The sequence below is a fragment of the Balaenoptera ricei genome, chromosome 11, assembly GCF_028023285.1.
Source record: "Balaenoptera ricei isolate mBalRic1 chromosome 11, mBalRic1.hap2, whole genome shotgun sequence".
Classification (NCBI taxonomy): domain Eukaryota; kingdom Metazoa; phylum Chordata; class Mammalia; order Artiodactyla; family Balaenopteridae; genus Balaenoptera; species Balaenoptera ricei.
Genome location: NC_082649.1, coordinates 100952586 through 100975486, shown reverse-complemented (window position 1 = coordinate 100975486; position 22901 = coordinate 100952586). Strand labels below are relative to the sequence as shown.

Here is a 22901-nt window from a genome sequence, read left to right as displayed (position 1 = left end):
ACAGAGTCAGGCAGGAAAAGTTAGTAAGAACAGAGGACTGTGTGTGGAGCACGACAGAGTGATGGGGACTGGGGCAACCAGGAGAGGATATCCTTTGTCTAAAGAGGACAGCTGCCACTCAGATGCCACCAACTGCAGCAGGCCCAGATCTGCCTAATTTTAAAATGAAGCCTAAAAACTGGATTTTTGCATGAAATCTTTTAGTTTTTAAACGTTGTCAATTAGTCAGTTGTTTCATTTGTTTTCTTGGACACTTAAACACAGGTCAAGCAAAAACACATTTGGGGGATCTGACCTGTGAGCCTGAACTGGAAGTGTGAATCTAGTTCACAGGGGATCCAGGGTGCTGAATATGAGATAATGACCCTGGAGAGACACCTTTGGGGTATTTGCCCAGCTCACACCAAGCCTCCTCTCTGAGAACCCCCACCCACATAGGGATGGGCCCTGGCAGCCAAAGTCACATCATGTAAACTCGACGCCTAGGCACACGTGACTGGACCAAAGGTTGTCTTCTGATCCCAAATGGGCCAATCAGTCCAATTCTTCTTCCAGAAAACTGGAATCAGAGTTGTGTAGTCAAGATAGTCTGTTGGTCTCGTGAACTGAAGTGACAGGGAAGTGAGGGCTGAGGCTGCCGCTGGGGGGCAGTGTTGCTCACCTCCAGGCAGAAGGAGAGGAGGTGACAGAAGGCAGCAGACAAATGCAATAATGCACGTGCTAGAATAGCTGATATCTCCGTGCACAAAGATGAACTTAGACCTTTCCCTCACACCATACACAAAGATTAACCCAATACAGACCAATGTCCTAAATGTAAGAGCCAAACCTCTTAAAAATTTTAGAAGAAAAGAAAATCTTTATGACCTTGAGTTAGCCAAAGATTTCTTAGACACAACACCAAAGGCACAACCAATAAAGGAAAAAAATTGCTAAACTGGACTTCATCACAACTAAAAAAATTCCCTAAGAAACTGCAAAGCTACAGAATGGGAGAAAATGTTTGTATATAATATATTTGATGATCATATATCTGACATATCCAGAGTATATAAAGAACTCTTATAACTCGATAATAAGAAGACAAATAACCCAATGTAAAAATGGGAAAAGGATTTGAATAGATATTTCACCAAAGAAGATATAGAAATGGCTCACAAGCGCATGAAAAGATGTTCAACATCGTTAGTCATTAGGGAAATGCAAATCGAAACCACGATGAGATACCACAGCACACCCACCAGGATGACTATAATTTTAAAAGACAGACAGTAATAAATACTGATGAGGATGTAGAGAAACCAGAAGCCTCAGATACTATTGCTGGGAATGTAAAATGGAACAGCCACTGTGGAAAGTCTGGCAGTTCCTTAACAGTTAAACATGGTTACCAGATGGTTCTGCGATTCCATATCTAGACATATGCCCAAGAGAACTGAAGATATATGTCCATGTATTTGTGTGTGAATATTTCTAGCTCTATTCATAACAGCCAAAAAGTGAAAACAACCCAAATGTCTATCAACTGGTGAGTGGATAATCAAAATATGATATATCCATATATTATTTGTCAATAAAAGGAACAAAGTACTAATCCATTCTATAATACAGATGAACTGCCAAAACATCATGCTAAATGAAAGAATCCAGACACAAAAGGTCACATATTGTAGGATTCCATTTATATGAAATGTCCAGAATAGGCAAATCCATAGAGATAAAAAGTGGATTAGTGGTTGCCTAGGGTTTTTTATTAGTGGTTGACTAGGGATGGGAACGGAAGGAGTCTTTGGAAGTGTTGACAACGTTCTAAAATTGGATTCTGATGATGACTGTATAACTCTGTACATTTGCAAAAAATAATTGAATTGTACGATTCACTTAGAATGGGTGAACTTCATGGCATGTAAATTATACCTCAATAAAGTTGTTTAAAAAGAAATTCAGTGGTCCAGGAAAGAAGCTGCCTGGGTTTCCAGATCTGTCTGTCTGTTTTAAAAATCTATTTTGGTGCACTAGTGTTGCACCCCAAAATACCTACCACAGGATTTTTTTTTTTAAGGAAATAAAGACTTGTTAGACAAAGAAGGATGAAACTAAAGGTGGGTCCTAAAGAACCACCATAGTTGGGCCACAGTTTTGACTCTGAGTTTCCCAGGAGCCACAGCAAAGAGGAAAACGGGATCAATTACAAGATTCTAGTGTCATTTAAATGAAAGCAAACTAGTTGCTTAGCAGAAGGACAACTTTAGCTGGTACTAAGTTCTAGACAAAATGTATCTCATGGTTTCTTATAAAGGAAGCAGAGTGGAATGCTACACATAACTTCGTAGTTAATCATCAGAAGTGGAAATACAGAAATGGTTTAGCTACATCATCCCTTTCTTGGTGTACCTCTATGGTTTTCTCTCCTTGTATAATTTGGTTTAAGAGTTTTGGAAGGTTGGACTTGCTTGATTGTTTGTCTGCCCCTTCCATCCCCTACCCCTGGTGTGACAGGCTGGGATTTTTTTAATTAGGTACAGGAAAGGGAAGCTGAAGGTTAATCATCACTAAATGGCCAAGAAAAGAAGTATAAAAAGTCCAGCTCCATTATCCATTATCCTCTGGCCTAGAAAAGCAATGGAGAAACAGAAAAGTAATATTTCAAAGACTTTCTACATACCTGCACTGGGCTGGGAGGTTTTCCTCAGGTAATCCTCACAGTGCTTGTAACCTCATAAGAAAGGAATCAGTCTTGCCCCCATTTTAGAGATGTGCAAACAGAGACTTCTACAGTTTATTGGTTGCCCTGCACTAAGCTCCAAGGGTGACTGAAGAGCAAGTTTCATTTAAAGGCCCAAGTGATACCCACCTGCTAAGACATTTGAATAAGCTGCAGACACCCCCCTCCCCACCCTCACTAACCCTCCTTTTCACTACAGTGAGAAAGAGAGGAAAGCGAATAAATGCTTTAAATAATGATTTCATGGAACTGGAAATATGAACATCCATGCTGACATGAGTCAAGGACGCGGCAAACATGGTATCAGGCCCAGCACATGCACACGTATCATTTCAGGACATGAAAAATGTTTTCTTTCTGTTCCAAATCCCTGGAGGTTAAGCTGTGAGAAAGACTTTTCAAAGATCAAAGTTATCCAGACTGTCCTCTTCTTAAGAAAAAAAATTTACAATGTAAATAAAAGAGCTAGCAGAAGAGAAAGGAGAGGCAGACGTGGTGTTTACAAGCGAGAGCTCCCAGGTGATCAGGACTTTCTTTAATGTCTCTTTCTCCTTCAATCAGGTGACCGGGTGCCTGACTGTGCAGGGGCCACCCCAACCCCACACCAGGGCTCTTCAGCGCCACCAGCTGGTCAAGCCCTCCCACTGGTTCGAGGGCCAGACTTGTCAGTGACAAGTATGTACTGGGGTACAGGTGTGTGTGTGAAACAGTCTGGCTGCTGGTTCCATTCTGCCATTCATTCATTCACTCATCCATCCATCCATCTATCTACCCACCCATTCTCCCTTCCTTCCATCCATCCATCCATCCGTCTGTCCAAAAAGTCTATGTATCAAGGGATCAGGTACAAATGTTATGACAGGTGAAGGATAAACACAATCCCTGTCCTCATGGAGCTTACAGCCTATACCAGTGGTTCTCAACCTTGGCCTGGAGAGCTTTTAAAACATACCAAGATCCTGGGAAGCTTTTACAACATACAAAGACATCTGCTTCAAGGAAGACGGGGTACAGGTACTTCCCCCTTTTCTTCCGCTAAGTACAATTAGAAAACCCTGGACATCACATTTAAAATAAACATACGATGACTCTGAAAAATGGACAGGCAAAGGCACACTAGTTATTCTTTGGACTTCTTTGGAATCCAGGACCCAAAGAATGACACAGCAATGAGTCCCATGGGTTTTCATTTGGCCAAATATATCTGAGACTTTGAGCTAAAACAGTTGGCAACTCAAAACACCAAAGGGCACAGACCAAAAAAAAAGCCACAATAAAAGCCTGCTGTGTCTAGACAAAAACACAGGAAAGGTGCAGGCCAGGAAAATAGAAAACTTCTAGACAATAACTGCTCTACTGCAGCCAAACACCACAGAAAACACTGGAGCCCTGTTCCCATCCTCACCAGCAAAGGCTGAGTGGGGAGCCAAGATTTCTACCCTTGTCAGGCTCTGACAAGGTGACCCCCCCCACTGGGGTGGTGTCCCTACAATCCCTAGTAGGGACTTTCATCCCCATCAGGTGGAGACAAGCCCTGCATCCACCTCCACAGTGCAAGTGGAAGCACATCAACCCCTCCCAGCCAGGGAGTTATCCCTGGGGGCCTGGTGGGGAGCCAGAACTCCTCCCCGCCCACCCCACTTAACAGTAATGAAGACCCCCTCCCCCTTCAACTGTCACAGAAGCCAAGTGGGGAAGCTGGACTTCTATTCCCACCTGGAAGTAATGAGCCAGTGATGACAGAGACTTTCGGATTATCTGACAAATATTTTAAAGTAATCAACATAAAAATACTCAATGTCCAAATAGGAACATGTTTGAAACAAATGAAAAAGTAACAAGTCCCAGCAAAGAAACAGAAGATAAAAAGAAGAACCACATGGAAATTTTTGAACTGAAAAATCTAATAACTGAAAAAAAAACAAACCCTCAATGGAAGGGTTCAACATCAGGATGGAGGAAGCTGAGGAAAGAATCAATGAACTAGAAGACAGAACAATAGAAATTACCAAATCTGAACATCAGAAGAAAAAGAGACTGAAAAAAACCAAAAACCAAAAACCAAAACAAAACAAAAAACCCATAGTCCCAGGGACCTGCGGGACAGTAACAAAAGAGCTAACATTCCTGTAATCATAGTCTTGGAAGCTGATGAAAAATAGGGTGGGGATGAAAAGATACTTGAAGACATAATGGCTGAAATTTGACAAGAGACATAAACCTACAGAATCAAGAAGGTAAATGAACCTCAAACAGGATAACCTCCCACCCCCCCCAAAAAAAACACCCACACCAAAACACATAATAATTAAACCTCTGAAAATTAAAGACAAAGAAAGAAATCTTGAAAGCTGCCAGTGAAAAAACATCTTACCATAATAAGAATGACAGCAGATTTCTCCTCAGAAAATATGGAGATGGGCAGGAAGTGACACAATGCTTCTCAGATGCTGAAAGAAAAGAACTGTCAACCCAGAATCTTACACTCAATGAAAATATCCTTAAGGAATAAAGGAAAGTCAATACATTCTCATATGAAGAACCTGTACAGGAGTTTTATGCTGAAAACTACAAAACGCTAATGAAAGAAATAAAAGATCTAAACAAATGGAGAGATACACATGTCCACAGCTTAGAAGATTCATAGTAAATAAGTAAGCATAGTAAATAAGTCAGTTCTCCTCAAACTGATGTACAGATTTAATGCAATTTCTTTTTTTTTTTTCTATTGCAGAAGTCCGACATCTTAAAACGTTGCTCAACAAGTTGCAGAGAAACATGTCTGGAAGCAACATATAATTGAAAAGAAACTACTTGTGTTTTTACCATTTTACATTATTACCGTCTGTAGTATTTTCTCCTTCCCAAATAGAAATTCACATCCTCTATACTGTTGCTCTTGAATCAGCCATTCTGCACAGTCGCCACTTGCATGTTTCCAAAATCATCTTCTTCTTCATGTATACTCTTCAAACTGCCTGTGGTGCCAGAATGAACAGATAACGACCTTTCTGTCTGAAGTGGTGACATCATCTGTATTGTTAATTTCGCTAGGTAGATGGCTTCATATTCCTGAAGCTGATGGACAAATCCAGCATTAGGATTAATACAAAATCTTCTTTCTTGAATGTAAGCAAATGCATCTCTCCTGGAGATCCCTGCATTCCCATGGACAAGAACTTTTCCTCCACTTTGTAAGCTCCCATCAATAAATTCTTTAGTCATGGGGAAAAAACGTATTATATTTTCAACTGGATTATCTGCAAAATCCAAGACTAAATATCTGAATAATTGTTGAAAGTTGGGTTTAATAAAGTTTGCTTCAATATTTTGTCTTATACATATTATATGAGTTATTCCATGTTTCTGTAGTATAGGTAGCTTGCTTTTCATGGCAGAAGAATATGGGCCTAAAAATAATCCAGGCAAAATTTCCTGCATCTCTGTCTCATAGGGTAGGTCCACTCCCATATGATCACCACTCAGATGAAGATTTCCATCATCCCAGAAAGTTCCCTCATTCTTCTTCTCAGTCAATATCTCCTGTTTTCAGAGGTGACCACTGACTTCCATCACTACAGATTTTAGTTTTGTCTGTTCTGGAACTTCATGTAAATGGAATCATACAGCAGTACTATTTTATGTCTGGTTTATCTCACTCAGCCCAATGTCCGTGAGATCCATCATGTTGTTGTGTATGTCAGTAGTTTGTTCCTTTTCACTGCTGTGCAGTACACTATTGTATAAATATTCCACAATTTACTCATCTCCTTTTGGTGGAGATTTAAATAGCTTCCAGGTTTTGGCAATTATGAATAAAGGTGCAATGAAAACTCTTTTCTATGCTCTTTGGTGGACATATGCATTCATTGCTCTTGGATATATAAGTGGCAATGGAATGACTAAATCACAGAGTAGGCCTATATTTGGCTTTACTAGACACTGTCAAAAGTTTTAGAAGAGCAACTTACACTCCCACCAGGAATATATGGGAGTTCTAGTTGTTCCACATCCTCATGATGGCCTTAATTTTAAATGGCACGGCACATGAGACAAAGCCTAGGACCTGCTCAAAGTCAGATCATGACCAAAAAGCTGGGACCCCCCAAAGGGCAACACCCTCAGTGAAAGATAAAGTGGAGGGAGTGGGGCCTCACTTCATCCCCATAAAAATGAGTACTCTTGCCTTTCCTAGCTTTGGTTCTGAGTAGGTGGTGGTGGTGGTAGTAGTGGGGTGGAGTCTTCCTAACCAATCTGGTCTTCACTCAGGTTTGGCATTAGAATGCAATTATCTTTGTGAGGCCAAGTGAAAATTTAATGTCAAGTGGTCCTGGGTAAATAGTGTCCATGGGTTCCTGGGAGAAGCAAATGCATTTTCTCTCTGGAGGAACATACCCTAAACCTCGGCGTCTTCTTTGCACTGTGGGAGCGAGGGGAACTCCAGCTTCACGTCCTCCACGGTCCCGGCCCGCAGGCTGGTGGGTGGGGTGGGGTGGGTTGGGAGTGGGAGTTACCCACCGGCCCGACACTCGGGCTGGCAGTGGCGGTGAAAGGAAGGAGGGAGGGTAGACCGGAGGAGTGACGGGGAGGCAGCGGGCTTACAACTAACACATGCAGACTAAAGGGTCCCAGCGACTCCGGCGGCGGCGGTGGCGGCGACGACAGCCGGGAAGAGGAGGGCTGGGCGGCTCGTGCCCGGCCGCCATGCTGCTGCCGCCTCCCCCGCCACGCCGAGTCTCCTAATGCAATTTCTATCCAGATCTCAGCAAGATGTCTTCCAGAGAAGGACAAGACTATTCTAAAATCTATATGGAAAGGCAAAGGAACTAGAAATAGCTAAAATAATCTTAAACAAGAAAAATAAAATGGAAGAAATCAGTCTATGTGATTTCAAGACTTATTATATAGCTACAGTAATCAAGACTGTGGTATCAGTGGAGAATAATGGAACAGAATAGAGAACCAAGAAAGACTCACACAAATATGCCCAAGAGATTTTTGACAAAGATGCAAAATCAATTTAACTGAGGAAAGGGTATTTTCAACAAACGGTGCTGGAGCAATTGGACATCCATAGGAAAAAACTGAAATCTCATACTTCATTAAAAAAATGCACTCAAAATGGTTCACAGACATAAAGGTAAAACATAAAACTTTTAGAAAAGCACATTAGAGAACATCTTCAGGGTCCAGGCCAAGGCAAAGAGTTCTTAGATCTGACACCGAAAGCATGAACCATAAAAAGAAAAACTGATGAATTTGCTCTCTCCTTCAGTTATTTACCTACCCCCATCATAATCTTCACTGGATCTATGTGTCTCTTATACCATCATTTCCTTTGTATATTTTCTAATGGATCCACCTTTTTTTTTTTAGCTTAAATTCATTTTACTATATATGAAAAACTAGTCATCTGTTTTTTGTCATCTATAGAAACTTTCCATAAGAATAAATAGAGTGGCAAAAAAACAGTGTGACTGAATTCTGGCCAGACATTTCGAGGAAGGCTCTGCTTTGTTAAAAAAAAAGATGAGCAGGTGTAAGACAGGTGTTAAAGACCTACCAGCACCAAATGGAGACTCTCCTGGATGTAATCAGAAGGACTGCAAGCCCATGTGAGTCAGTGTTAATTAAGGCCACATCTGAGTACCATTTAGAGTCATAAAGTACCACCTAAAAAGCAGTAAATACTGTTTTAAATCTCATCATACAATTGTTTTGCTCCTAAATGCCTCTAAGGAAACATGCAAACTCTTCAGGCCGCTGGCATGACATTTCCTTTGTGTCTGACCCACTCAACTCCAGTAAAAATGAGTTCACTATCCCCAAACGCTCAGGTTCTTTCAGCCTTTGGGCTCTGTACATGTTACTCCCTCCTCCTGGAAGAGAATGTGCCTTGAGAGTTGGGACCACATCATTGTTTACTATTGTCTCCTTCTGGGCCTACTTCAGAGCCTGCCTGGAACAAAGTAGGTGAGAAGGGTGAAAAGGGAGGGGGTGTGTGTGGAAAGGTTGATAAAGAAGATAGGAAGAAAAGAGAAAGGAAGGGAGGAAGGTGGGAACAAAGGGAGGGAAGGATGGAGGGAGGGAGGGACACAGAGAGGGAGGAAGGGAGTTATTGATGAACTTCTATTTATTGTACAAAACCCATCTTAAAAGTTCCTTCCTCTTTGAAGCTTTCCCATATCATTTAGCCACCTCTAAGCATTCCTTCCTCTGGGATCCCACAGTATTGTTTCCATATCTCTATCAAGGCATTTAAATCTCTGTCTTCTACTGAAGGAATAAATGAATGAATGAATGAAATCAGGTCTCCTTCATTAGACTGATCCTTACAAGGGCAGAGGGAATATGATATTCACTTATAATTCAGCACTTAGCCCAATGGTTTTCAACCTTGGCTACACGTTGGACTCACACGGGGAGCTTTAAAAAAATACTAATGCCTAGGTCCCACCCTTGGACACGATTCTGATTTAATTGGTCTGGAGTGTGGTCTGGGTCTTAGGATTTTCAAAAGCTCTCCCGGTGCAGCCAAGATTTCGAACCATTGTCCTAACCCAAAGCAGAGTGGTAGGAGGAGCTCAGTAAATGATGAATGAGTAAATGGAGGAATCCTGCCTTTAGCACATAAGAGTCCTGGCTCAACATGACCGTTTTCAGGGTTTCATGTGATGCTAATTCATTAATATATTCAGGAACTATTAATTAAGCAATAACGCGGTACCAGGTGTTACGCAAGGCCAAGCTGCTGGAGATGCAAACATGACTAAGGCGCCCACTTCTCCCCCTCGTTCCAAAGTGCTTTAGGGAATGCTGGGCTGGGTCCGAGTCCATCCAGGAACTTTCTGTCTTCCTGATTAACTGGCCAGTCCACAGCCGTCACCTCCCGAGTGACTGACAGCAAACCTTACTTCGGGCTGTTTCCTTCGGCAAATGTAAGCACAGACTCTATTCACTCCCAGTGGGAGAGTTCCTGGAGGGTGTGTGTGAGTCAAGAGACCAAAAAAAAAAGTGTTTCTCTCTAGACTTCTCCAAACCCTTCAGAAGACAAAGGCAAGTCTCAAGGGGCAGACCAAAGTCCTGTGCTGCTCAAATTTCTTTCTGGGTGTGTATTTACACAAAGACAATCCAGGGCCTTAGGATATGATTAAGATCTTAATTACCCCAGGGTAAAGGGACTTTCCCTCCCAGCTGCTGCCCCCTCACTGCTTTAAGATTTTGCACCACAGATTACTGAAGGGTGGAGGTAATGACCATCAGTACTACCTTCTGTGGTGTAGACTTTGATAACACCCTATCGGGATGGCCAGGATTGGCCATCCCGATTCTGGTCTTGGCCCCTTCAGCCCATCCTACACACTAAAGCCAGATAATCTTCCTAAAACCACTAGTTCAACCACTTCTTCCTCCTATTTGAAACTCTTTTAGTGACTTGCCACTGCTGTCAGGATGTAACAGGATACATAGGGTAAGCCCCCTAGGTATCATTCACGTGTAACCCAAATAAAACTGGGCTGCCTTGTGTCCAGTCCAACCATGGTATTACATTCAGAAGAAACTCAAGTCCAACATCCAGGAAAAAAAAAAAAGAAAGATGGAAAATAACTTAAACCTTTACTGAAGACTCTCAAGGGGGCAAAAAATAAAAAAATTCTAAGGAATCTCTTCTCCCATCTGTCATGCCATAGTGCCACTTCCTGTGTCAGCTGCTTGCCCTCAAATCTCCCTTCCCCCCAGCAAAAAACTTGAGCTTGCATTGGCTCTGCTCTACTCTTACCCACTCTCAATCTCTCTGACCTGTTGAAGGGCACCATAAATCCACTTAGCTGTCCCAGTGCCTTCTCTTCTTTATTCATTCCTGCAATAAGCACAACAAAAGCCCAAGAGACAAACGTTCAGAAACAGATCCTACTCTGGAAACTGAGGCAGAGGGCCAGGCAGTGACTGGTTATATGTTAAAGCCTTTGACCCTACCATACAAGGACCTTTTTCATCTGGACCCAACTGACTGGGTAGCCTCACCGTTTGACGCTCCTCTTTCCCTGAGTAGGCCTGGCTCCTTCACCCCTTATACCTCTGCAAATGCTGTTCTTCCTGCTAGGGATGCCCGACTCTATAGCCACACCTGGTTCTCACCCAGTCAAGACCAAAAGGAGTTAAAAGCAATGCAGAAACAAGGCATGGAGACAAAATAAAGGCATTTAAACTTGAAGGAAGATGTAAAACTGTCTCTATTTGCAGACAACACCATCTTGCACATAGAAAATCCTGAGGACTCTCCAAGACAGCTATTAGAGCTAACAAGTGACTTCAGGAGGCCCAGGTGCTCAGTTTGGGATGCGAGGGGCCCCTCTGTCGCCTGGATCCACTTTGCCCAGCCATCTCCCACGCACTCCCTTTCCTCTGCTCTCAGCACAAGTGGATGGAGCATCCCGTTCGACACTGCTCGCTCCCCCCTCTCTGCTCTGTGCCTGGCTGGTGCCTTTATCTGCAGTGCTTCTCTCCCACCATCACCTTATCTCTAAAGCCTAGAAGTAAGAGCCACGTTTACTGAGGCTGAGTTGGACATGCATCATCTCATTTAATCCTCACAGCATCCCCCTGAGGGAGGAACTATTATTATCACCCACATTTTTTCAGCTGAGACTCTGTCGCCATCCCTTGCCCAAGCCCACACTATTATATGGCCCTGCTGGGCTGCCTGACTCTGACATCCGAATTCCGAACCTAGAAGTTGGGAAGACAAGACAGGCCCAGCTCCAATGCCACCTCCCCTGGCTACATAGGTCTCTTCTCTCCCCCAGCCAAACACCAAGGCTGCAAAGGTATCAGTGCCTCCTTAGGACGTTTAGTGCTGACTCCGTAATGCGGTCATTTAAGTAGAGCTTTTCTCTCTTTAAGCGGGAAGTTACTCGGAAGCAGAGCCGTGTCTGGATCAGCCTGGAGCCTCCCATGCTGGCACAGCTTGGCACACAGTAGGTACACATAGCACACGAAACAGTACGGGGGGAGGGGAACGACAACACACTAAAGAGAAGGCGTGTCTGTTCCCTCTGGCGTGTCCGGGAGAGACGGTGTCACCGCTGTGGGGCGTGAGGGTCGCACGCCGTGGCTGGGGAAGGCTGCTGCGGAGTCACCCTGGACGGAAGAGCCCGCTCTTCATGGCACGGGATGTGTGCGCACACCTTTGTCTACTGTGTATTTGGCCCAAAGCAGGTGCTCGGTGAGTATCTGTTGAATGAATTTGCTGTGAGACTTTGAACCCTTCTCTCAACTTCTCTGCCTCTCCTCTGTCAAACAAGGGGTTTGCGCTAGATCAGAGGCTGTCAAACTCCCCCCACACCCCCTTCCTTGGGAGTGCAACTACTGGTTCTCGTAAAAATTTGTCAAACAGATAAAAGCTGACCGCTCTGGTTGGAGTGAAGAAGCAGTGGACCCGCAGCCCCATCTGCCACAGCCTCTCCCTTTCTCTTTGCCCCAAACTCCCCAGAAGCCCCTCAGAGCACAGTTTGATAACCACCAAGCTAGGTGAACCCAGAAAGTCCTTATTGCTTGAAAATTCAGTTTGCTCTTTATGGAGCATCTGCATTTTAAGAAAGTAGCTCCGAAAAGGGAAAATTCTTTCTGACGCATTTGAACAACTATTACTGCTCAAAGGGTGGAAGGCGAGGCACCTTGACTGGGAGAAGGAGAGAGGGTTGTTTCAGGGTGGCGGGTGGAGGCTCCCCAGTGCCTAGAAACCGCCCTGGATATAGGGGACCACTTGCTCAGCTTTGACACGCATGTAAGTCGCCTGCCACACCGCACTTGAGCAGTCGGCAACTTGGACCACCGTTGCTTTCTGCCAGCCTGCTGTCTTTTTCCTAAATGTGCATCTGCTTCAGTCCTGCTGTTCTCCACCAATTTTTCCCTCTCCTTGTTTTCTAGAACTCACTAGAACCTCCACAGGTTATAAGCAATTTAAATAGTGCCGTGAACTCGGAGGAAGTTGAACAAAGAGATAAGTGACAGGCAAAGAGCCTTAGATTTTGGTATTTTAGTTAAAATTCCACACGACACCTGGGATTTGTAATCACACGTAAACCACTTGGCTTCTTATGAAAACAATCACGGACACCATGAAAAGGAAAATAATCACAGTTTTCATAAATGGCTGTCAAGAGAAACTTCCCAATCCAGGGAAATTCCAGATGGGAATGTACCCCATGCTCTGGTTCCTTTGTCCCTCACCCCAACCTGGCCCCTGCCTCCTGCTACTTTGCTATTTCTCCAGTTCCTAAGCCCAGGGTGTAAGCGTTAAAGAGACGTGTTAGCAAACTCTGAGTACCTATTCATACCCCACAGAATCACAACAACTACCCAATAACTGGAATAAGGGATTGATGAACAATTTTAAGGAAAAACTTATATACCCATGTTCACAGCAGCATTATTCACAATAGCCAAAGGGTGGAACCGATGCAAGTATCCATCAATGGATAAATGGATAAACAAAACATGGGTATCCATACAATGGAATATTATTCAGCCTGAAAAAGGAATGGAATTCTGACACCTGCTACGACATGGATGAACTTTGAGGACATTATGCTAAGTGGCATAGCCAGTCACAAAAAGACAAACACTATGATTCCATTCATACGTAGAAGAGTCAAATTCATAGAGACAGAAAGTAGAATGGTGGTTGCCAGGGGCTGGAGGTGGGGGAATGGGGAGTCAATGTTTAATGGGTACAGAGTTTCAGTTTTGCAAGATGAAAAAATTTCTAGAGATGGATGGTGGTGACAGTTGTACAGCAATGTGAATGCACCTAATGCCACTGAACTGGACACTTTAAAAATGATGAAAATAGTAAATTTTATGCTATGTATATTTTACCACAATAATTAATAAATAAGTAAATAAATAAGAAACCAGGCAGCTCCTTACAGCATTCGAGATGGAGTGGGGGTGGGAGGGGTTTCCTAACATGAAAGGATTTGCCAGTTGAAAGGGATCTTTAGAGGGAATCTTCCTGGGAATCCAGGATAGGGTGAGTGGAGGTGTCTAGTAGCTGCCAGTACATGGACTGAACTGTTAGACGTAAAATTAAATTTTCTTGCAAACATATTCCTTTGTCCAGATACTTCAGGGAGTGGCGACTCCAGGCTCTCCGTGTGACTTGATTTCCCCCATTAGCTCAGTTAAGCAATCAAGGACTGGCCGTCCCTTTCACGCTACCGGGGAAGCAGGATTCTGTCCAAAGCGGCTCTGATGGGCAGGTAACCCTCCCCCGAGGTTGTTGTCATTGTCCTCCACTCGGCTGTTCTTCATGTTCACCCAGCCTGATAAAGGCAGTAGAGGGCAACCGATGCTTATGGGAGACAGCCCAAGCCTACTAGGGTAAAAACAGCATGATTCTCCCTGCAGAGAACGACAGAAAGCAATTTACTGTCTCGGTCCTGTGTCTGGGGCTGCATTTTCACCTGTTGGTGACATGGGAAGCGTTGACAATTCCACACCTCTCCTCGCCTGCTGCTTCCTGGGATGACCGAGGCTTTGTTGGAGGAAACGCAAGCTTGGGCAGGCTCAGCCTCGAGCTCCACAGGTCCCAGCAAGCAACCTACAATCTTACACACGACAGGGGATTATCAGGGAAAGGAGGCATCCAACCGCAGAGAAGCAACTTTACCAGGATGACGCAGCAGGTAGGAGTGGGGATGAGAATGGCATTTGGGGCTTCTTATCTCCAGGAGTGCAACCACTCACATTCACAGCACTTGCTCTGGGCCAGACATGGTGCTAGGAATTGCATGCATTGTCTTATTAAAAGGGCAGCACAGTGCTAGGAGCTTAAGTACTATTATAACTTCTTTTCCAGATGAGGGCACTGTGAGGTTAAGTGACTCCCCACAGGTCACGGAGCTGACAGGAGGCAGAACCTGGGTTTTATCCAGATCAGTGACTCTTCTCTCTGTCTGTATCCAAAATCTCCTCCTTTCCCTTTTTTTTTTTTTTTTCTTTTAAAAAACATTTATTTTTGGCTGCGTTGGGTCTTCGTTGCTGCACGCGGGCTTTCTCTAGCTGCAGTGAGCGGGGGCTACTCTTCGTTGCGGTGCGCAGGCTTCTCATTGCGGTGGCTTCTCATGTTGCGGAGCACGGGCTCTAGGTATGTGGGCTTCAGTGTTGTGGCACGCGGGCTCAGTAGTTGTGGCTCGCGGGCTCTAGAGCACAGGCTCAGTAGTTGTGGCGCACGGGCTTAGTTGCTCCGCGGCATGTGGGATCTTCCCAGACCAGGGCTTGAACCCGTGTCCCCTGCATTGGCAGGCAGATTCTTAACCACTGCGCCACCAGGGAAGCCCCTGTCCTCCCTTCCTTTTAAAAAGGGTTTTTTGGGGTTTTTTTTTGGTGGTTGTTGTTGTAAAATAAAACATAAACACAGAAAACCACACATCTAGCATATGAATTAGTGGATTATCATAAGGCAAACACCACACAGAAAAGAAACAGCACTTTGCCCCCAACCCTGGAAGCCCAGTGCACATGTCCCATCCCACTCACAGCCCGCACGGTAACCACTATCCTGACTTTTAAGGAATCACTTCCTATGTCTTTTTTTGGTTTAAATTATTTTATTACCCAAATGTGCATCTCTGGACACTACATTCTGGCCCATCTGAAAAATCTGATCTGTCTCTTAGGTCTCTTTTAATTTATGGGTTCCTCATCCATCCTTTTCATTTCCTTTCACGTGTTCACTGGAAGAGCCTGGGAGTTTGCAGCACCTCCCAGTCTGACGTTGCCAAATGCACACCCAGGGTCCAGTTTAATGGCTCCTCTGTCCCTCTGCAAACTGGCAGCTGGTTCCAGAGACTGGATCAGACTCAGGTGCTTCTTTAGGTGGTACACAATGTCTGCTTGCCTCATTTTTGGATAATCTTAGCAGCTGTGGATACTTAATGTCTACATCTACTCACATGTTTCCTTTAAAAAAACTTTTTCTAAATTGTGGTAAAATATACGTAACATAGAATTTACCATCTTAACCATTTTTAAGTGTAAAGTTCAGTAGTGTTAAGTATATTCATACTGTTCCACAACCAATCTCCAGAACTCTTTTCATCTTGCAAAACTGAAACTCTGTCCCCATTAAATGACATCTCCCCACCCCCCCTCCCCAGCCTCTGGCAACCACCCTTCTACTTTCTGTCTCTAGGAATTTGACTGTTCTAGGAACCTCAGATAAGTAAAATCTTATGCAGTATTTGTCCTTTGTGACTGGCTTATTTCACTTCACATAATGTCCTCAAGGTTCATCCATGTTATGTCACGTGTCAGAATTTCCCTCCTTTTTATGGCTGAATAATATTCCACTGTATGTATAGACCACACTTTGTTTATCCATTCATCTGTCACTGGACACTGGGTTGCTTTCACCCTTTTGCCATCGTGAATAATGTTGCTATGAACACAGGTGTACAAGTATGTCTTCAAGACACTGCTTTCAGTCCTTTCAGACAAATACCCAGAAGTGGAGTTGCTGGTCATATGGTGAGTCTATATTTAGTTTTTTGAGCAACTGCCATACTGTTTTCCACAGAGGCTGCACCATTTTACATTCCCGTCTCCCATTCCCTTTTCCTGTCCATCTCTGCTCCTCACCACCCTCACTGTACACAGCTCTCCACTACCCACTGGAGGAGCTGAAAGGCAACGTTCCCTGTAACAGTCCCAAACTGGAGACTACATAAAGGTCCAACAAAAAGGGATCAATTTAATGGTAGATCCCTATCACTGAATCCCAGGTAGCCATCTATAATACTGTTGTGAGAGAGTATTTGATGACATAAAAAGATGCCTCTACTCTTTGCTTAAGGGGAAAATAATGGTTACAAAACAGAATATGAAGAGTGAATCCTTTTTTTTTAAAGACAACTATTTGTTTACAGGAGAAGCTCTCTTCACTAACCTCCACTTAACTGATTCACTGGATTAACCAAAATTCGCCACCCTCCACCCTCAAGTAAACACAGTGACCCAATACATCTAGTTTTACACCTTCCGTTCCCAACCACTGTGTTGTACAAAAACTAAGAGTTAGCTCTGTTTCCAAATTTGCGTGTTCTGATTGCATTTACTGTATACCAATTAGCAAATTACATATGACACAGGAAGGTGAAATATGAGTGCAAAAAGAATGCTTCTATGAGAACAAAGTTTAATGCTTGGGGAAGATGCATTAAGCATCAGTGTCCACTGAGAGGTGGATGAGACAACTGTAAAAGTCTGGGGACACCACCCCTTTGAGGGGACCTACCTTTCTGAGTTACCATCCTGGGGCACCAATTCCTCCCCCTTTGTTGTCCTGAGTGCCCACAGCTCTCCATGGTGAGTTATCAGCCACATCACCCTCACCAACTGTGCAGACTCAAGAAATTATTTTCTTCTGTTGCAGACCCTCAGGTCAGCATATTATAGGTGTATACACATCTCGTTCCTGCAAATGAGTGGTATTTGACCTACTATTCTCCCACTTAGACCCATGGCAGACATTACTAATCAATCACCAGATTCCTTTCTGCCGAGTCCACACTGTTGTCTCAGAAACCCTCTCTGGGTAGCCATAATAAATCAATTGGAGTTGACATTTGAGATGAAACCTGTGCTGCCTCCCCAACTTCCCTTAAGTTACAGAAACTTTTTCCATCAGGTAGAAAATTAAACACATACAAAGTGTCTGAAGTCTTGGCCACTGGGCCCTTGGCCTGAATATACTGTCTCGTGCATGTAAGTGCTCAGTGTTCATTGAATGAATGAATGAATGAATGAATGAAAAATGCTAGTCCTCCTGTTTTCTTAAGTTAACCATTTAGTCTTTCTGCCTCACACCTTCCTTCTTGGTTTCCCCTTACACCTGTGCTTTGAATTTCTTCCTAGTCTACAAGACAGAAGGATAGCACCGTGCCCAGAAATTCCACCATAACCAATAGGTATCTTAGGGATGTGATACTACTCCATTCACGCTTATTTGCAGGTGACCTCCAGAGTAGAAATACAAACACCTAATAAATCCTGCCTCCCTGGAGAAGGAATTGTGGGGAGCCAAAAAAATGATGCCCAGGGATTGCTTTACTGACTGCAAAGCCCTCTACCCTAAAAAGGAGACTGAAGATCAGACTTTGTCTTAGTTCTATTGTTGCACTCGCTGGTTTCTCTTCTTCCAGGGACAAAAAAAAAAAAATGCTTCCACCTCCTTATTCTGCTTCCCCCACCCTCCCCGTGTTTTGCAGTCCCTGAGGTTCAGGAGGCATGCCTGACCACTTTTGCCTCTTCGCTCACACTGCTCCTTCTTCCTGTACTATCACTTCGCAATCTGAGTATGACCTGCTGAGAGCCTGTCCAACCCAGAGGCCCGGCTCAAATGCCATCCCCGCTGAGAAGCCTTTCTTGATTCCAGCCATCTGGGCGGAACTGCTGTCGCCTCTCAACACAACAGCCCTTCTGCACATCTCTTTCATTTTCTTTAGCACATTCTGTCTCACTTTGTTGGTCTAAGTAAGGATAGTCTAAGGTCAGTCATCATTTACTGAGGACTTTGAGTGTGCTGGTCTCCATGCTAAGCTCTTATGCACTGTCTCACTTACAATGCAAACCCCCATAACCTTGCTCATTTTATAGACTTGGAAACTGAGGCTCAGAGATGCTAAGGAGCTCCAGGTCACACAGCTAGCAAGGAAGAGAGCCAGGCATTCATTCATTCAATCAACTGATCATTACTTATTAAGGGCTTAAAATGCACTTGACATATTCCAGATGTTGGGAAAACAGCAGTAACCAAGTCAGAGTTCCCATCCACAAGGAGCTATCATTCTGATGGGGAGAGACAGATCATTAAAAAAAAAAAAAAAAAACAAGTAAATAAATACTATGTGAGGTGTTGATAAATGCTCTGAGGAAAACAGGGGGTTAGTGACATTTGGGGTGAGTGCTATTTTATTTAGGATGGTCAGGGTAATGTGGTGACTTCTAAGCAGAGACCTAAAGGAAGTGAGGGAATGAGTCTTGCAGAGATCTGGGGTAAAGAGCATCACAGGAGGAGGAAACAGCCTGTGCAAAGGTCCTGGGGTGGATACATCCTTGATGTGTTCAATAAACAGCAAGGAAGTTAGTAGTATGGCTAGGGCTGAGTGAGAGGGAGATGAAGTTAGAGAGGTGACAGGGATTAGATCACAGAGGGCCTTGCAGATGTGGGAGGGACTTTAGCTCTGACTTCGAGTGAGATGGAAAGCCACTGGAGGATGGCTCCCAGAACCCGTGCTCTAATTACTATGCTACACAACTGATGGATGCATGAATGAATGTCAGAAGGTACTTGGGAATGTTTTCTCATTAAAACCAGCAGGATGGCAACCAGACAGTCTGAAAACAAGACAAGAGAGGGCAAGATCTGAGCTAAAAAGGATGGCTGATTATTAAGGGGAGCACGACCATCCCCTCGGTTGTCAGGAGTCTCTGTGGCTCCTCCACAGCACAGGACTGGGTGAGGCTCTCTGATGGCCTCACTGGATCCTCTAACTGGACTTGGTGAAGGGTAAATTTCCCAGTCCTGTCCCTGGGAGGTTTCAGCCTCTCCCTGAAATGTGTCCTTTGTTCCTAAGAGGCAGCGAGAAAAAGGCAACTTCTACAATGACTCACCAGAGAGAAATAAAAATTGTGTCCAGGCTGGAAAGAGTCCATTTGAAAGTGACACATTTGCCTCCAGAATATATATATCAAGTTCTTTTTTTCTTCTCATTCGAAGTATGGTAGAGCCTTCTCACACACACTGCCTCACAGCATGACAGACACCAACTTCTGAAATTCCTGCCTTTATTCCTGCCGCAGTTCTCTCCGAGGCAAAAACATGTAAAATATATACCGTGGGATGTAGCCAGCCTCCCTCCCCCCGCCCCACCCCACCACCAACCTGGCTGGGAAGTGCCACCTGCCAGCAGGACAGCAAGCGCGTGCCCTGGCAGTCCCAGGACAGTCCCAATTACAAATATTCTTCTGATGGGTGCCCTGACCCGTCCACCGTCCCCCAACTTTGCAGTGCATGAGAACCACTGGGGAGCTTGTTAAACGCAGATTCCAGGGACCTGCACTCAGGAGGTCGGGGACAAGGCCTGGAAGCTGCATTTTTAATAAGGAGTCCCAGATAATTCTGTTGTCGGTGGTCAAAGAAACACTGTCCCAAACAACAGAGATTGGCCAAGAGCCCAACCTTTCTGCATCTAAGCCTACAGGACAAAGAGGCCCCCAGTCCTTTCTCAGACCATGAGAAGCACACTTAGGCTCCAGGTGGGGTTGTGAACCCTCCCGGGCAAATGAGAACAGAAGAGGATCTTGAAATCCTAGTCTCTGTCAGTGTTCATCTAAATCCTCTGCGTGTTTCATCCTAACTTGAGCTGCCCAGGGTTTGCTCTCTGGTCCTACCTGGGAAAGCCCAAGCCCTGCGGTTTGCAGCTGCCCTGGATGTAGCCATAACTGGAGAGGGTGCCAGACCCAGCTGTGATCATGAAAGATAACAAAAAGAGGCCTACTTGTGATTATGAAATACTGTTTCATTTCTCAATTTGTCAAATTTACATGTTGACAGTAGGTACTCCCGTAAGAGTTGGAAATAAAAGAGCTGGGCATCTACAGTTATAATTCACTGGAGTAGGAGCCCACATATAGTGCCTGGCTGCAGTCTTTCCTCATAACTTGACAACGCTGGCTTGAGGGCCCTGTTAGCTGCCTGCTTTGGGCGCAAAATTGCTAATTAAAACCTTCCCACGGTGCACTCCACCTCGTTCAGATCTCTGCTCAGATGCCACATTCCTTGTCCGTTTGGTCTAAATAATTCTCCTCCCTAAGCCCTCTCTCTTGTCATATCTAATCTCTTAGCCTGCTTGATTTTTCTTCATAGCCCCCAGCTCTCATGCAGGGGCTCCTGATGCACTCCCCCGACCCCTCACCCTGGCCAGCAAGAGGAAGCAGTTTGTGCTGCTTAACAGTTCACTCCGTAGAAACTGTGCTCTGTTTTTGTGCATCTCCTCACAACTACCCTAGGAGAGAGGCCTTTTGATTATTCCTCCTCCATTTTATAGATGAAGAAACCAAGGCTCAGAGAGGTAAAGGGTCTTGTCCAAGGTCACACAGCAGGCAAGTGGAGAAGCTCAGACTCCAGGCCACCACTCCCTACCTCTAGTCAGTTCTGACTTAGCCTGGCCTTTGACGCTCAGCATGACGTGGCCTCTACCCACCCTTCCTGCCTCACCCTCCCGCTGCTGCTCCCTGCCCACTGGCGATCCCCGGCCCCTAAACTTCAACGCACCCCAGTGCCTCACGCCTCAGTGCCACTGCGCCTGCCGCGCCTTCCTCCAGTCACGCCCTTTCCACTGCAAACCTCCAGAGACTTCCACTCTTCTTCAACTCTCAGGCCAACTGTTCTCTCCTCTGAGATCCCTTCTTTCCTTGACTCCTCCCTAGGAAGACTAAGGTCCTCTCCAGGCTCCCGCACACGCCACTCCCGAGTTCCCTCCACCACCACACTTCCACCCTGCTCTGTCACTGTCTGTCCCCTCCTTCAAGTCTTTGTGCTCCTTGAGGATAAACACAGCTGTCTCTCCGCCTCGGGCGCAGGGCACAGGGCCTGGCACACAGCAGGCACTTGGGAATTGAAGAGCAGCTTGACTAGAGGGCTTACAAATGAGGTTAGGAGTCAGACAGAAATGGTTTGAGCTCCAGTTCTACCCTATACCAGCTGTGTGACCTTGGGCAAGTCACTCGCTGAGCCTCAGTTTCTACACCCTGTAAATTGTGGTGATGGTGCAATAACATAATTAAAGGTAAAGAGCTCGACACAGGGAACACTCCAAAAATATCAGCTCTAATAATGATGATGTCAGTTGAATAATTTATTTATAAATAAATACATCTGGCCACAGGTAGAGGGACCATAGAGGTGGTGGTGGGAGGGAGTGGGGTCGGGTGCCAGGGGTAAGTCCAGGTTAACAGGCCAATTCTGACATCTAAAATGGGAAAACAGCCAACCAACAGGTGGCCATCCATGCAAAAGGGCAGGTACTGGGTGTACCCCAGCTTTACAGCCAGATGGACCACAAGGACGGGGCATCCAGGACCTGAAGAAAGCCTAACTCTAAGACAGTGGGCCTCTGACAGCAGCAAAAAAGAACTCTATTAGCCTAGGGTTTGGGGGTAGAACTGCCCATACGGAATCTGCGGAACTGGCAGAGCTAATGAAAACGTCCAACATTCATGGGCCAGGTGCTTGCCAAGTGCTTTCCATGCACTATCTCATTTCATCTTCACAGCAGCCTTATCAGGTGATGCTATCAGTGTCTCATTTCATGGAGGAGGAAACTGAAGCCCAGAGAGGTTAAGAAACTTGCCCAAAGACACACAGCCAATGAGTGGTAGAGCTGGGATTTGAACCCAGGTGGTCTGGTTCCAGAGAACTGCCTCAACCCCTCCTTGCCCACATCAAGAGGCCAGGGCAGGGCAGAGCCTGCAGGTGGGGGTCATGGGGCCCAGAGGAGAGGAAGGTGGCAGGAGCCCGGAACTTTGTGCTCCCTACATCAGGGGTCACGTGGTCCGAGCAGTTTCTGCACAATGTGTTCTTCCTGAGGTGGGTTATCTTGCTCCAGCAGGAAAAATTTACCCCCGGAGCCCAGCCAGATGCAGCTTGGTGGGTGGTAGCGCATACACTTCCCCTATCCTCAGACCTACCTACCAAGCAGAGAGGCACCGACAAGAGTCCCGTGTCACCGGTGAAATTGCCTCCAAATTGCCTTCTTCATTAACTGTACAAATTTGCATCTTAATTAGGCTTAATGGAATACAATTACCAGACACCAAGTTTCTTTCTCTTATTCCAAGCAAGGATGCCACAGAGACAGACCAGAAGCCAAAAGCCGGGGCCGAGCAGAGCTCGGCTGGGCTCTCCCTGCAGGAAATCTCACACCTGGAAAAGGAGGGTTGAGGTACTGCGAGGGAGGGCTGGCTGCTGGTGGGTCCAGGCCTGAGCTGGGGAGCTGAGGAGGGCCCGGGCTGTGGGTCAGGGAAGGCTGGCTCTGCCTCTGACTAGCGGCGTGACCCGCAGTCACCTGCCCTCTCTGAGCCTCAATTCCCCCATGTGGAAATGGGATGG

At 45.2% G+C, this 22901-nt stretch overlaps 2 protein-coding genes across 3 annotated transcripts in view; both read right to left on the bottom strand.

The window, feature by feature from the left end:
- ATG7 (autophagy related 7) overlaps positions 1–22901 on the bottom strand; it is a 326752-nt gene that overhangs the window by 256054 nt on the left and 47797 nt on the right. The window lies entirely within an intron of this gene.
- On the bottom strand, positions 5630–15634 carry LOC132375355 (serine/threonine/tyrosine-interacting protein-like). The gene is given in 5 exon segments (XM_059940609.1): positions 5630–6171; positions 6174–6189; positions 7128–7200; positions 13944–14052; positions 15493–15634. Coding segments are annotated over 5 exon segments (882 nt in total).